The sequence below is a fragment of the Bos taurus genome, chromosome 13 (genome assembly GCF_002263795.3).
Source record: "Bos taurus isolate L1 Dominette 01449 registration number 42190680 breed Hereford chromosome 13, ARS-UCD2.0, whole genome shotgun sequence".
Taxonomy (NCBI): domain Eukaryota; kingdom Metazoa; phylum Chordata; class Mammalia; order Artiodactyla; family Bovidae; genus Bos; species Bos taurus.
Genome location: NC_037340.1, coordinates 11,894,424 through 11,910,119, shown reverse-complemented (window position 1 = coordinate 11,910,119; position 15,696 = coordinate 11,894,424). Strand labels below are relative to the sequence as shown.

The 15,696-nt window shown below is 46.0% G+C and overlaps 1 protein-coding gene across 2 annotated transcripts in view; it reads left to right on the top strand.

Moving 5' to 3' along the window:
* Nucleotides 1–15,696, top strand: part of CAMK1D (calcium/calmodulin dependent protein kinase ID) — a 394,574-nt gene that overhangs the window by 152,836 nt on the left and 226,042 nt on the right. For both annotated transcript variants that reach the window (XM_025000914.2, XM_025000915.2), the window contains exon 2: nucleotides 7,324–7,455. In XM_025000914.2, the coding sequence (XP_024856682.1) occupies nucleotides 7,324–7,455 (132 nt within the window). The remainder of the gene's footprint in view (nucleotides 1–7,323; nucleotides 7,456–15,696) is intronic.

Below are 15,696 nucleotides of genomic sequence, written 5' to 3'. Positions count from 1 at the left end.
TTTGAAGCCTCAGTGTTTTAAGTAGGGTAGTCACATAATCAGATCTTTGCTTTGGAAAAATAATTCCAGGAATAGGTAGAAGATAGTGTGATTGCCTTGAGAATCCCAGGGACGGGGGAGCCTGGTGGGCTGCTGTCTCTGGGGTCACACAGAGTCGGACACGACTGAAGCGACTTAGCAGCAGCAGCAACAGCAGTGGTGGAAAGTAGGCTTACTGAGGCCAGAGGAGCCAGGAGAGAGTCCTGAATGGAATAACTGGAACTCAAAGCAGTGGTGTAGGGATGGAAAGACAGATGGTCATCTGAGAGTCTTGTTAGTGGAAACCTGGATCTACTTGGTGGTGGAAGTGGGAAAGAAATGAGGTTGATTCCTCCAGTTCCATTCTTCTTTCTCAAGGTCGCTTTGGCTATTCGAGGTTTTTTGTATTTCCATACAAATTGTGAAATTATTTGTTCTAGCTCTGTGAAGAATACTGTTGGTAGCTTGATACGGATTGCATTGAATCTATAAATTGCTTTGGGTAGTATACTCATTTTCACTATATTGATTCTTCCAATCCATGAACATGGTATATTTCTCCATCTATTAGTGTCCTCTTTGATTTCTTTCACCAGTGTTTTATAGTTTTCTATGTATAGGTCTTTAGTTTCTTTAGGTAGATATATTCCTAAGTATTTTATTCTTTCCGTTGCAATGGTGAATGGAATTGTTTCCTTAATTTCTCTTTCTGTTTTCTCATTATTAGTGTATAGGAATGCAAGGGATTTCTGTGTGTTGATTTTATATCCTGCAACTTTACTATAGTCATTGATTAGTTCTAGTAATTTTCTGGTGGAGTCTTTAAGGTTTTCTATGTAGCGGATCATGTCATCTGCAAATAGTGAGAGTTTTACTTCTTCTTTTCCAATTTGGATTCCTTTTATTTCTTTTTCTGCTCTGATTGCTGTGGCCAAAACTTCCAAAACTATGTTGAATAGTAATGGTGAAAGTGGGCACCCTTGTCTTGTTCCTGACTTTAGAGGAAATACTTTCAATTTTTCACCATTGAGGATAATGTTTGCTGTGGGTTTGTCATATATAGCTTTTATTATGTTGAGGTATGTTCCTTCTATTCCTGCTTTCTGGAGAGTTTTTATCATAAATGGGTGTTGAATTTTGTCAAAGGCTTTCTCTGCATCTACTGAGATAATCATATGGTTTTTATTTTTCAATTTGTTAATGTGGTGTATTACATTGATTGATTTGCGGATATTGAAGAATCCTTGCATCCCTGGGATAAAGCCCACTTGGTCATGGTGTATGATCTTTTTAATGTGTTGTTGGATTCTGATTGCTAGAATTCTGTTAAGGATTTTTGCATCTATGTTCATCAGTGATACTGGCCTGTAGTTTTCTTTTTTTGTGGGATCTTTGTCAGGTTTTGGTATTAGGGTGATGGTGGCCTCATAGAATGAGTTTGGAAGTTTACCTTCCTCTGCAATTTTCTGGAAGAGTTTGAGCAGGATAGGTGTTAGCTCTTCTCTAAATTTTTGGTAAAATTCATCTGTGAAGCTGTCTGGACTGGGGCTTTTGCTCTACTACAAAGCCACAGTTATCAAGACAGTATGGTACTGGCACAAAGACAGAAATATAGATCAATGGAACAAAATAGAAAGCCCAGAGATAAATCCATGCACATATGGACACCTTATTTTTGACAAAGGAGGCAAGAATATACAATGGATTAAAGACAATCTCTTTAACAAGTGGTGCTGGGAAATCTGGTCAACCACTTGTAAAAGAATGAAACTAGAACACTTTCTAACACCATACACAAAAATAAACTCAAAATGGATTAAAGATCTAAACGTAAGACCAGAAACTATAAAACTCCTAGAGGAGAACATAGGCAAAACACTCTCTGACGTACATCACAGCAGGATCCTTTATGACCCACCTCCCAGAATATTGGAAATAAAAGCAAAAATAAACAAATGGGACCTAATTAACCTTAAAAGCTTCTGCACATCAAAGGAAACTATTAGCAAGGTGAAAAGACAGCCTTCAGAATGGGAGAAAATAATAGCAAATGAAGCAACTGACAAACAACTAATCTCAAAAATATACAAGCAACTCCTACAGCTCAACTCCAGAAAAATAAATGACCCAATCAAAAAATGGGCCAAAGAACTAAATAGACATTTCTCCAAAGAAGACATACAGAGGGCTAACAAACACATGAAAAGATGCTCAACATCACTCATTATCAGAGAAATGCAAATCAAAACCACTATGAGGTACCATTTCACACCAGTCAGAATGGCTGTGATCCAAAAGTTTACAAATAATAAATGCTGGAGAGGGTGTGGAGAAAAGGGAACCCTCTTACACTGTTGGTGGGAATGCAAACTAGTACAGCCACTATGGAGAACAGTGTGGAGATTCCTTAAAAAACTGGAAATAGAACTGCCTTATGATCCAGCAATCCCACTGCCGGGCATACACACTGAGGAAACCAGAAGGGAAAGAGACACGTGTACCCCAATGTTCATCGCAGCACTGTTTATAATAGCCAGGACATGGAAGCAACCTAGATGTCCATCAGCAGATGAATGGATAAGAAAGCAGTGGTACATATACACAATGGAGTATTACTCAGCCATTAAAAAGAATTCATTTGAATCAGTTCTAATGAGATGGATGAAACTGGAGCCTATTATACAGAGTGAAGTAAGCCAGAAGGAAAAACACCAATACAGTATACTAACGCATATATATGGAATTTAGAAAGATGGTAACAATAACCCTGTGTACGAGACAGCAAAAGAGACACTGATGTATAGAACAGTCTTATGGACTCTATGGGAGAGGGAGAGGGTGGGAAGATTTGGGAGAATGGCATTGAAACATGTAAAATATCACGTATGAAACGAGATGCCAGTCCAGGTTCAATGCACGATACTGGATGCTTGGGGCTGGTGCACTGGGACGACCCAGAGGGATGGTATGGGGAGGGAGGAGGGAGGAGGGTTCAGGATGGGCAACACATGTATACCTGTGGCGGATTCATTTTGATATTTGGCAAAACTAATAAAATTATGTAAAGTTTAAAAATAAAATTTAAAAAAAAATGAGGTTGAGTTCTAGGCTGGTTTCCTAGATCTACAGAAATGAGAGCGGGTATAAGAGATAGAAGTTTGGGGAAGAAGATACTAGGACCCTAGTGGGCAGCTGGAAAGATGAGATTTGCACATGAGATGAGATGAGGGAGGTTACAATTTAGATCAAGGTTAGGGGGCCATGAGGAGATAGGTGGTGGTGTGGAAACAGGAAACACCCCCAGATTTTCCAGGGGAGGGCGTAGACTAGGATAAAGGCTGGGCTGAGGATGGGACTTAGGGGATCGCTGACATTTGATAAGAGGAGGAACAGGTGGCCCTGAGAGAAGTTGGATGTATAGATGGGAGGACAGAGCTGTCATAGAACCAGGAAGGAGGGAGTTTTAGGAAGGAGGCTACCGCCGTCAGAGGTCACACAAGAGACCAATAGGATGAGCAGCAGGAGAGCCCTGGGTTAGCACTTGGTCGACCCTTGCCACCTCCCAGTGGCCAGCGCTCCTGGTTCTAGTCAAGGGTGACAAAAGGAGGAGTCAGATCATGGAGGGAGGACAAGGGGGTGCCAGCCAGGAGCGGCCCCCACACAGACCACCAGTTCAAGCTTCAGGTGTGGCTCAGTCTGGCTGGAAGGCTCTCCCGCCCAGTATGAAATGCCCAGCACTTGTATCTTACAGCTGTGGAGCGCGACCTGCTCTGACCTCCCTGTATTTTGTATAACTTGGTAACTCTCAGTCCCTACTTGCGTTCTTAGGAATTTATTTCCCTGGGTTGTCTGGAGACTTTCTGGCTCTCAGATCATTTTTCTTGCTGTCTTCCTTCCTGTGACCAGCCCCTTTCCAGCCTTCCTCTCTCTGCCTGTCTCCCTCTCCTTCCCCCCTACTGCACACAAGCAGACACATGCCTGACTTTGTTGTGTAATTACACTGAAAGTGCCCCCACTCTTCATTCAGGAGTTTCTGCTTCTGATATTTTTAATTAGCTTTCTTGGAATGGGAAAGTGTCTTCCAGTGATTTATGTTTATTGTAGGAACAATAGCAATTTATGCTTATCTTATATCCCCTGAAGACCAGTGAGCTCGGTCTTTGGAAAGCTTAAAGCTGGATAGATGCACACCATTTGGCTCAGCGAGGCCGTGAGGTGGGTTTGCACCCTCGGGGCGGGAGGACAGGAGACAGCTCACCGAAAGGCAGTGTCTGACCCTCCCCTCTTGTGGGGCAGGCTCCCTGCTAGCAGCCTAGCAGAGTGTCTTGAAAAGGACCTGGGAAAGGTTAGGAAACCTGCGTTTTCCTTTTTGACCCTTATCACCTGGGCCTCAGTATCTTCCTCTGCAAAACAGAGGACAGTAACTTCCTGTGTACTTCTTGGGTTGCCGTATGAATTGGATTCATTGAAATGGGCCAAAGCACTTTGTAAATGTCAAGTGGTACGTAACATCCAGTGCCTCCAGTTATTCATATAACTTCTTTCTCCTTTAGAGAGGTAATGAGTGAAAAGGCTTATCAAATTTTTCCAACATAACCATTTTTTAAGAATCAATTTTTATTCGAGTTCCTTTACCAAGCTGTGTTAGTTTCGGCTGTACAGCTATACATATACATGGGCTTCCCAGGTGGCGCTAGTGGTAAAGAACCCGCCTGCCCAAGCAGGAGACCTAAGAGACACGGGTTCTATCCCTGAGTCGGGAAGATCCCCTGGAGGAGGGCATGGCAACTCACTTCAGTATTCTTTCCTGGAGAATTCCGTGGACAGAGGAGCCTGGCAGGCTATAGTCCATGGGGCTGCAGAGTCGGACATGACAGAAGTGACTTAGCACACATATGTATACATACATCCCCTCTGTTTTGAATTTCCTCCCCATTTAGGCTACCACAGAGCACCGAGAAGAGTTCGCTGTGCTGCACAGCAGGTTCCCCTTAGCTATCTGCTTTATATATAGCATCAGTAGTATATTTGTGTCAATCCCAATCCCTCCCATCCCCCCTTTCCCCGGGAGCGAGTCCGTAACCCTTCACATTCCTTCTGCCTAGGAACCCTCACTGGGAGGAGAATTCACCTCAGTTCATCCCCAGACACACACGAGCAGGAAGAGCAGCTGCTGGGTGGAGGAGTCCCTCAAGTTGTTATGAATTGGCTTTTTTGGATGAAAGCCATTGGCAGTGACCAAATGCCACTGGGAATGTCTAATACCATATATCACTCTGATAAATCTGCCCTGGGTTTTATGTATTTCCGTTTCCTAATTGCTGTTCTGGCGGAGTCGAGACGGTGTCTGCATATGCCAGGCATGTGGAGGGTGGGGCAGACTGTGACTTGGCCCGTGACCGTGGGCAGATCTTTGCTCTGACATATTGCACTTGGTTCTTCTGTGGACTGCCTATCTTCTGTCTCTTGGCTTTCTATAATTAGATGCAGGCCTTGAAGACAGACTGCTCTCTCAAGAGTTGGGGTTCAGGAGGAGCACTTGCCCCGAAGACTCACAGTTAATTGCACTGAGTGGTGAATTCCTCCCACTGGAAAGGACTTAAAATCTGTCTATCAGTCTGTCTTTGCTCTGGGACAGATGCCTAGCCCTGTCAGGTGGCACAGGATGGGGAGAGAAAAGTCCGCTCTTGCTTAGGCATCTGTTGTTGTTTCTTTAAATTAATTTTTATTGGAGTTTAGTTGGTTTACAGTGTTGTGTTAATTTCAGGTACACAGCAGAGTGAATCAGTTAAGCATATACCTGTATACACTCTTCTGGGATTCTTTTCCCATAAACGCCATTACGGAGTATTGAGTAGAGTTCCCTGTGTTGTGCAGAAGGTCTGTATTATCTGTTTTATATATAGTCGTGTATATGTGTCAGTCCCAATCTGCCAGTTTTTCCCCATGCCCCCTTTTCCCCCTTGGTAACCACAAGTTTTCTACATCTGTGACTCTTTCTCTTTTGTAAGTAGGTTCATTTGTGCATTTTTTTCAGATTTCACACTAAGCAGTATCACGTGATGTGAGTCTTTCTCTGTCTGACTTGCTTCACTCAGTATGATGATCTCTAGGTCCATCTGTGTAGCTGCAAATGGCATTATTTTGCTCTTTTCTGTGGCTGAGTAGTGTTCCACTGTGTATATGTACCCCATCTTCTTTATCCATTCATCCATTGCTTAGGCATCTCTTTGACGTTGACTGAAGAACAAAGGCCCCAAGGCACCAGTGTTGGGATGACATTGGTCCTTCTAGTAGCTTCTTTTGATGCAGGAGAGCTTGTCTCTGATCATAATTGTTTAGCAGCTGTGTTTAGTGTTTCTCAAAGGAAATAGGAGTTGCCCCTGAAAGTCTGGAGACCAAGAATGACTCAGTGACTTTCTGTGGCCTGCACAAAACCCATGTTACTGAGATCTGCAGCAGACAATGAAGGTGTCTGTTTTTGTTTGAGTCATTAGTGAAGCTGTGTCCCCTCCCGAGAGTGGCACCCAGAGGTTTTCTGCTGGAGATAGAGAAGGTGGCAGGTGGAGGGACAAGGCAGCCTCTGGGGCTCATGGACCACCTCTCAGGAGATAGGTAATCTCTGGGCCTGAATGTTCTGGTTACATTTTCAGTTTGGGGCTCTGACCTCACAGAGAAAGATTTATGTTTTCAGGCAGGAAAGTCTCCCTGACTCAGGGCATCATGTTTGTTTTTGTTTGTTTGACTTAAAAGAGAAATAAGCTGCTCACTGCAGCCATGCACAGCCCTACCAATTAATTAACCCGTGTCAATACCACACATTGTACACATTAATTACACTTTTACCTATCTGTGAGAATTAATTACAGGTTTGCGAAGTGCTCTGAAATTTTCTTGGGACTGAAAGGGCCTGGGAGGAATGTAGACATTTGAATATTACCCTCTTGTCTGCTTGGGGTTGGGGGTGCCGACAGCTTCAGATGGGTGCAATCTTTTCTGCAGGAACCTTCCTGGAGCATTCCTGTAACTCCTGAGTTATCACTGCTTGGTTGTTCTCAGAGTGGGAGGTGACAGGGGGAGGTGGCCACACCCACATGGACATCCCCGTGTCCCTTTGCAAGCGGTCACCCTTGCCTCTGTTTACTCTTTGCATAAAGACGTTTGGTTGGATTAAAAAAAAATCACCAGGGATCATTTTTATTGTTGCTATTACTCTTGATTTTGGAAGTGGGATCAAAGGACCTGTCAGGAGTCCCCAGATCTTCTCAATCTAATCTGCTTCTTTTTCTCCCTCTTTGTTCACAGTGGGGCATTTTCGGAAGTGGTCTTAGCTGAAGAGAAGGCAACTGGAAAACTCTTTGCGGTCAAGTGTATCCCCAAGAAGGCGCTGAAGGGCAAAGAAAGCAGCATTGAGAATGAGATCGCCGTCCTGAGAAAGTGAGTGCAGGAGGACAGCCTCCCCACCCCCTCACCGGGGGTCATGCTAAGATGATGGGGTCTCTGATGCAAGGGAAGGAGGAGGCTACAGGGAGCCGCATGCCCAGTGGCTAGAGAGGGCGACCAGGACGCTGACCTGCAGTGAGGAGTGGGCTTGTTGATCCTGACTGCTGTTTATATGGGGCGTCCAGAGCACTTTCCATACTGTATTTCATCTCCTAATGTTTGTGGCAGTCATTTGAGGTCATTATTCTTTCCAAAGAACAGAGCAGTCAGATGGACTTGGATTTGAACTGAGACCCCGCCACTCCCTCCAGCTAGGTGACCTTGGGCTGTTTCTGAGCTCTGCACCTCCTCCATAAACTGGAGTTAATAACATCCCCTGGGTGTTCTCAGGATTAAGTGAGATGGTGCTTAGCAAGTATCTGTGCAGTGCCTGCTGCAGAGTAAGTGGTCAGTGAAAGGGCGGCTGCCACTGCCACTGTGCCCAGTACTATTATTGGTTTCTTGTTGTTGTTGCTTTATTTTATAAGAAGGAGGTGAAGCTCAGAGATGAAAGTCACTTGTCCCTTGCCTTGCAGCTCAGATGTGGCACAGCCCGGGAGGTCAGCCCCACCAGTGTGATTTCCAGTCTTTGGTGGGCCTCTTGCTCTTGCCACTCACCTGGCACCTGGCACCCAGCAAGTTCCAGAGCTCACTGGGTACCTGCTTTACCTCTTCACTGAGTTTGGTTTTGCTCCCCACGTAATAGAACCTGGATGGGGTTTCTGGACCCAGTTCCAACATGCATGGCTTTTCCCTCACCAGCAAGCAGTTCTGTTGCCATCAGGGTGTCCAAGAGTTCAACTCAATTCTGACACTGTCCACCTGGAGACAGAGTCCGATCCCGCAGGTGAAGGGCTCAGTCCCACAAGACCACCCCCCGTCAGGCTGCTGTCTGAAGCTTGCGTGTTACCTGTACTTCTGACTGACTGCAAATCAGAGGCTCCCACGACCCCTTCCTGGGCATTGATCAGTTTGCTAGAATGGCTCGCGGAACTCAGGAAAACCTGTTTACTCACTGAACGGCCGAATTATTATGAAAGGATCTTAAAGGATGTGAACCAAGAACCAGATGAAGAGATACACACGGCAGGGTCCCAAACAAAGAGGCTTCTGTCCTCCTGAAGCGTGAGGCCAGGGTGGCACACAGAAGCATTCTGGTTCCCCAGTGTGGAAGCGCTCCAAAAAGGGACAAAAACTTGTCCTTTAGGGCTTTTATGGAGGCTTCATTATATAGTTGTGATTGATAAAATCATCGGCCATTGGTGACTGATTCAACCTCCAGCCCCTCTCCTCTCCCTGGAAATCTGGGGGATGGGATGAAAGCCCCAACCCTCTAGTCACATGGTTGGTTCTCCTGGCAGCTAGCCTCCGGCCTGGGCTTCCCTGGTGGCTCAGATGGTAAGGATTCTGTCTGCGATCCGGGAGACCCAGGTTTGATTGCTGGGTTGGAAAGATCCCCTGGAGAAGGGAAAGTCAACGCACTCCAGTATTCTTGCCTGGAGAATTCCATGGACAGAGAAGCCTCGCTGGCTACCGTCCATGAGGTTGCAAAGAGTCAGACACGACTGAGTGACTAACACACACACACACACATAGCCTCCAGCCTGGTGCTTCTAAAAGTCACCTCGTTCACATAACAAAGGCACCTTTGTCTCACACTTAGGAAATTCCAAGAGTTTTATGAGCTGAAGTTGGGACCTGTGGACAAGACCAAATGTATATATGAGAAATATATTTTGGTCAACTCAGTGACCAAATGTATATTTCTTACATGTGTGCTAAGTTGCTTCAGTTGTATCCAACTCTTTGTGACCCCATGGACTGTAGCCTTCCAGGCTCCTCTGTCCATGGAATTCTCCAGGCAAGAATACTGGAGTGGGTTGCCTTTCCCTTCTTCAGAGGATCTTCCCGACCCAGGGATCGAACCCAGGTCTCTTATGTCTCCTGCGTTGGCAAGTGGGTTCTTTGCCATTAGTGCCACCTGGGAAGCCCTATCCCAGCATCTCAGAACTAAGTCAGAGTAATGCCTCCAGATCAAAGGTGCCGAGAACCGTTCTGATGTGGTTGAATCCTCCCAAAAGATGGTCTCCCATTAGCATGGTGTCCAGGCCTCTCCCCTCATTTTCATGGTCAAGCCATTCCCCCCGTGTCTCCCAAGGTTTGAGGAAACAAACTTTTATATGAGACCTGCTTTTGTGTGAGTGGAGTGTAACCAAGCATTGTGCTATGAAGTTTTTAAGCTCTCCTATTAGCAAAAGATGCTAGAAGTATCCTTGAAATTTGGGGGATTTGGAATCAGCACAGAGCAAGAATCCCTGTACAGATAAGTGAAACAGAATGGGAACAAGCCTTACTGGGTCTCAAAGTGTCACACTGTCTGGGTTTTGCTGAATAAACTCTCCCACTTGTGTGTCTTGGGGACAAACTGTGCCCACTGAATGATGCTTTGTTGCCATCAGTACAAGCCCAGCGCCACCGAGGTGGTCAGGATCTTCCTGTCCTTTCAGCATATGTGACGTGTGTTCTGGAACAAATGGATCTCGATAGTACTTTTTATTACAAGCGTTTTCTCTTATTTGTTTGGTCTCTTAGAGACCTGAAGAGTTTCATGTTTTCCTGTGAGGACTGCATGAAATAATTCTGTGGCAAAGAATTTGGGAAAACAAATTTCTCTACGTACATTAGCATCAAGCAGGAAAACACAATGTTAATGAAACACTTATTTAAATTGCCCATTTTCCAATGTGAAATCAGCGCCCAGAGAAGAGGGATTTGGCTGTGTATTAAGTTGCAGCCACGTTGCAGATATTTGACATTTTAGATGGAAATCTGGGTGGGCTCAGAGCCTTCCAGAGGTTCTGCCTTGGGCACAAGGGCTGCCTGTTGCTGAATCAGCGATGGGTGCCTTTATTTTGGGTGTCTCCCTCATGAGCTTAGAAGCCACAAAACCAAGGAGGTCAGGTTTTATTTTTGGTGATATTTTCTGTCTCCTTGGGTAAGGGCAGCAGATGCAAACTTCATAAACCAGTCTTGGCTCGTGTCTTGGTCTTTCTGCCGTAAGTAGTGCCTCCACCCTGTGGCTCCCTCAAATGATACGCACTTCCAGCAAGAGGGCGGTTCAAGCAAGGGAGGACCAGGGATTGGGAATCACTTATTTTGATAGTTCTCAGTCTCTGCTACTGGGGTGCCTTGAAGTGTGACCCTTCTTTCAGGAATGGAAAACCAGTGATTTCTCAGGGGATAAAATGGGCTATATCTCCTATATGGGTTTTGGTCCCTGTGAATGATTTACAAGTAGAATAAGAGGCTGTCACATGTCATAAGCAGTCGAAAGCAAAGTATAATATATTAGTTGTAGAAAAGATAGTTTTGGAACTGCTATCAAGAGCCACCATTGAAGCATTCATTCATTTCACTGATGTTTATGAAATTCCTGTGCATCAGTTGGCACTGCTAGGTGCTGAGATTGAAAATCCAAGATACAATCCTTGTCTTCCAGGAGCTAGGTAAGTGCAATGACATTGTAGATACTGTATGAGAGGTCTTACCAGGGATTTAAGATAGGGGCTTCCCATTTCTCCCTTTGGGGTTGGGTGTGAGAGAAGGCTTCCTGGAGGAGGTGTGTCTAGACAGTGAGTATAGTTTGCTAAGGGAAGAAGGGCAGAGGGATATTCCAATCAGGAGGAGGCGGGGTAAACAGAGGAAAGGAGATGGGAGGCGAGCTGGTGTGCTGGGAACTCCACGGAGCCCAGTGGACCAGGCGGAGGGTCCCAGGTGAGATGTGAGGGCCCTGAGGTTGGGGAGGTTGGATCATGGGATGCTGTATATCCCCACTTTATCCTACAGACAGCGGGGAGCCTTGAAGTGTTTTAATGGAAAGAGCAACGTGATCAGGATTGTTTCGTAAAGATTATTGTCGCAGATCGAAGCAAGTGGGGCAAGATTTACTATACGGGGAAGCAGTTAGGCAGCCGTTGGAGGCACGGCAGTGCATTAAAATCGGATCTATGCGCTGGGATGCAAGAGGCAAAATGGAATCTCCAGGACTTAGAGATTGGGGAGGAGTTGGGAGACAGTTGAGGGGAGAGTTGAGTCTAGGATAACTTCCAGGCTTCTGATTGGTTAGGTGGGTGGATGGATGATGACCTTGTTAACTGAGATCAGAAATCCAGGAGCAGGAGGGAGGTGGTGAGTTCTGATTCAGACATGCTGGCCTTGGGGGATGGCAGGTTGATGATGGAGATCTGAAGCCCAGCCGTGACCTGGGCTTGCTGAATGTTAAATTTGTCTGAAACCATGTGTTAAAAAATCCTTTGGTCCTCTGTAACTAAATCCTTGAAAATAGGGTTCCAAAGAGGCCTGCATTATTCCAAATTCTGTCATATACCCTGGTCATTGTTATATTTTCAGGCTGTTTTTCGTCTAAGGAGGCCCATCTGGGAGACTGCTTGCCCTCCTCTGTGCTGAGTTTATTGCAGGGTGAGAGATTTATGTTTTTCATTGGATTAAAGTAATGTAGCTAATATATCCTTAAGGATGTCTCTATTCTTGCCCTGAAAATAGTCCCAAAATGAATCTCCTACTTGATAAGTGGATGTTAAACCAAGCTCAGAGGGAATAAAAAGAGGCAGGCGTCATGGTAGGCAGTTGCTATGTGACATCGAGGGATTCTGTCTGACCGGCAGGAGGCAGGGTCTGTATGGCTCAGCACCAGCCTTCCCTGGAGGAACGGTTAGCTCAGGTCCTGTGAAGGGCGTGTTCTCTGCATTATGGAATATCACAATGTTAGTGTTACCACTGGATTATGGAGCTTATCGTTTCCGTGGTATTATTTACTTAGAGGGCAGGCAGTGCTCAAATCTAATTTCAAGGCAACACATAAAGCATTTATGGAGAAGTAGAAAGGAAAATATACGAACAGCCTGCACTGAAATGACGGATGAAGGGAATGCATAGAGATGGAATATAGGAGACGAGAGAAGCAAAACCGATGTCTTCAGAGTAACCCTTTTCCTAATAGTTGGGGTTACCAAGGCTTGGACTGTTTCAAGAGTTACTGTACTCATGAAACATGGCCCCAGGATTCCATGCTGTTCTAATGGTTACTTTATTGGCTGCAGAGATGATCTTTCCTGGGGGAGAATTCTCGCCTGGGTAGGAATTGCTTTTAAACTGCAAGTACTTCATCGTGGATACACTGGGGAGTCTCAGCTCAGGGTCTCTGCCTTTTTCCCTCTAAATCAGTGTTTCTCAACCCTGATGGCACTTTAAAATCACCCAGGAATCTTTTGCAAACATCCTGACGCCCAGGCTCCAGCCTGACCAATTGAGATAGAATTGGAGGTTATGGTGGCTACTGGGAAATTTTAAAAAGCACCCCATCTCCGTCTCAGGACTCTTACATGCAGCCAAGTCAGTGTTGAGAAGAGCTGCTCAAAGGCTTTGGCCTCATGGTCTCACCTGCCGGGGGGATGAAGATGCTCTTCATGTGCCCAGCAGTATGGAGAAATGTGTAAACATGCATATATGTGCACATACACACGCACACACACACCAGACATAAACATGCACATATGCACGCGCGAACACACACACACCAGACGTAAACATGCATATATGTGCATGCACACACACACCAGATGTAAACATGCGTGTATGTGTGCACGCACACACCTACCAGATGATGCTTCCTTTAGGTGTGAGGGCTTGTTTAGTGGAGCCAACTCAAATGTGGTCCCTCTTGAAGAGCTGGATTTCATCCTTGGAGGGGAATTGACTCGACCCTGTTATCCCACTCAGTGGGGCGCAGGCACCAGCCACTAGCTGGAATCAGGAGTGAGAACCTGGCTGTTTGAGGGTGGCCAGGTTGTAGGGCCAGTAATGGCCATTCCCAGACTGGAGAGGCTGGCATAAGGCTTGGTCAAGTCAGCAGGACTCTCACTGGCAAGCCTGCCATTCAAAGGGAATCAGGGCTGCTGAAGGCAGCAGACACCAAAGCCCAGGATCTGCTATGGCCAAGGTCAAGGATGGATCGCGGACAGGGCGGTGAGGCTGTCTTCCTGGGAGAGCGTGAGTCAGCACCACAGCCAGGCTCCGGAGGCCTGAGCACTCCTTACAGGAGCTTCATTCCCTGGCTCTCTTGGACTAGACACGTTTCTCTCGGCACAGACTAACTAGAGGCAAGGCAAGCAGCTTGAGCCCCCAAAGGAGAAGACAGCTGGTTTTGAATTAAGTATTAGCCTTCAGAGAAAGGCTTTTCTGTAAATTAACTCATTGAAATCTGGCTTGCTTCTGCTCCTGCAGCTTTGTTCTGACGGCAAGCTGGCCCGTTTGCTTCTTTAAATCACTGCCAAGTGCCGGTTTATTGTGTGTGTTAGAGAAACAGACACTTTAATAGAAATTCATCGATTCAGAGTGAACAAAACCACTTCTCCAGTGACGGAAAATGGCCAAGGTGGTAAAGCTGATACTTGAGTTTCTCAGGCACCAATACAACTTTTTAAGGATCTAATCTGCCTAGAAGATGGTGTTCCGGCACGGAGCGACCTTTCCTGTGGAAACATACTCTCAGAATTAAGGACACAGGCAGGAAGTGTGAAACGGAATGTCTGGAGGCCATGTGATAACAAATAGGGAGGTGGCTCTCTCTCTGTTATGATCCTGGAACCCTTTACTACCCTGAAAAACTTTTGCTGAAAGTTCCCTTAATTTGGGAAAAACTGTGCAATTCCAACAAAACAGGGTGAGGGATGTGGTTCGGTTATTTGGTGGTGGTTATTTTTGTTCCATGTGGCTATGATTAAAGTCACAATCTTGTCAAGCTTGGAGCATGCACAGGCGGGTGTATCAGCTGCAGGACTCTAGTCGCGTTGGAAAGGTGACACAGCCCTTCTTGGACCTGTTCACTCCAGGCTTAATGAAAGCATCAAACATACGTAAGAGCCAACGCTAGTCCATCTGGCCCTACTGGAGACCGACCTTGGAATCTTGTCAAATTTGGTGCACTTTCTCCTCTTTAACTCTGTACTTCACTTCTCCGTTTCTTCTAGCCTTGTGGATCTGACTGTAAACTCAGCTTTGTCCAAACCACTATTTGCTGGTCATCGTTTATTTCATCCTAACGGTAGGCATGTGTATAAGAAATAAAATTGGCCTCGTGCCAACGTGACTGTACAGCCAAAAGAGGATACATGTGATGCTTCCCAGTGGCTTTCCCATGGTGCTTTTTGTCCAAGGCAGATAATCCAGGAACATTTAAAAAATTTGACTTGAGATCCAGGAGCAGTGAATTTTTATGAGTTCCATCAATTTCTTGGGTATTGCTGTGAATAGGAGGAGACTAGAATTGGTGGTGTTCCTTGCTGCAACAGGGATATTCAGACTAGTCTGGCCAGGAACGGTGGTTTATCTCTCCAGGGACCATGAACCTCTGGAGTGTCTCCCTGCGTGCGTTTTCTGCTTCCCAAGTACCACATGAAGTGTGGCTCTCATGATCAGACAGACTCTTTCTTAATGCCTCCTTCCAGTTCTATGCACATGAGATTTTAATTGCACATCTGCTGTTGACCCTCTCCACCTTAATTCTGTGAAGTCACTTGCTTGATGGGATCCAGACTCCTTGGTAAACAGCACCCTCCCCTCCACTTTAACATCAGCAGCTTTCACCTCCCCACCCTCCAAGTTCAAGTTCATTCCTCCAAAAGGCACAGATGACTCCTGCGTAAATGATCCAGACCCCTGCCTCTCCTCTTTCCTTTCTGCTTCAGTGGGCTGAGCCTCAGTTTGAGACACCCTCTTCTTCAGGGTTTCCCCCGATTGTCCCTCCCTGGGGTGCCCTTCCCTCTGAGACCCCCACGGCACCAGGCTTACCTCTGTCCCCCCTGACTGTGCCTGTGAGGTCCTCTTCCTAAGACCATGGATTTCCAGAGTCCAGCCCAGAACTAAAAGCAAGGTGGGGAGCATCGAGGGGAGGAGTGTGTGAGGGGATTCGGGTGATAAGGAGGGTTAGCAACGCTGGCTGCAGGTGCTGACTCAGTAGAGACTAGAGCAGGGAAGAAACCTCTGCTGATTTCCATGGGCTTTCCATCAGCCAGTGGGGGCAGGGAGCCTTCTAGAAGACGAGCCAGGTTTGAGGGGAAGATGATTCTTCTACAGCAACAGAGTTGACTTAATCTAGTCTGGCTGTTCCTGCCACCT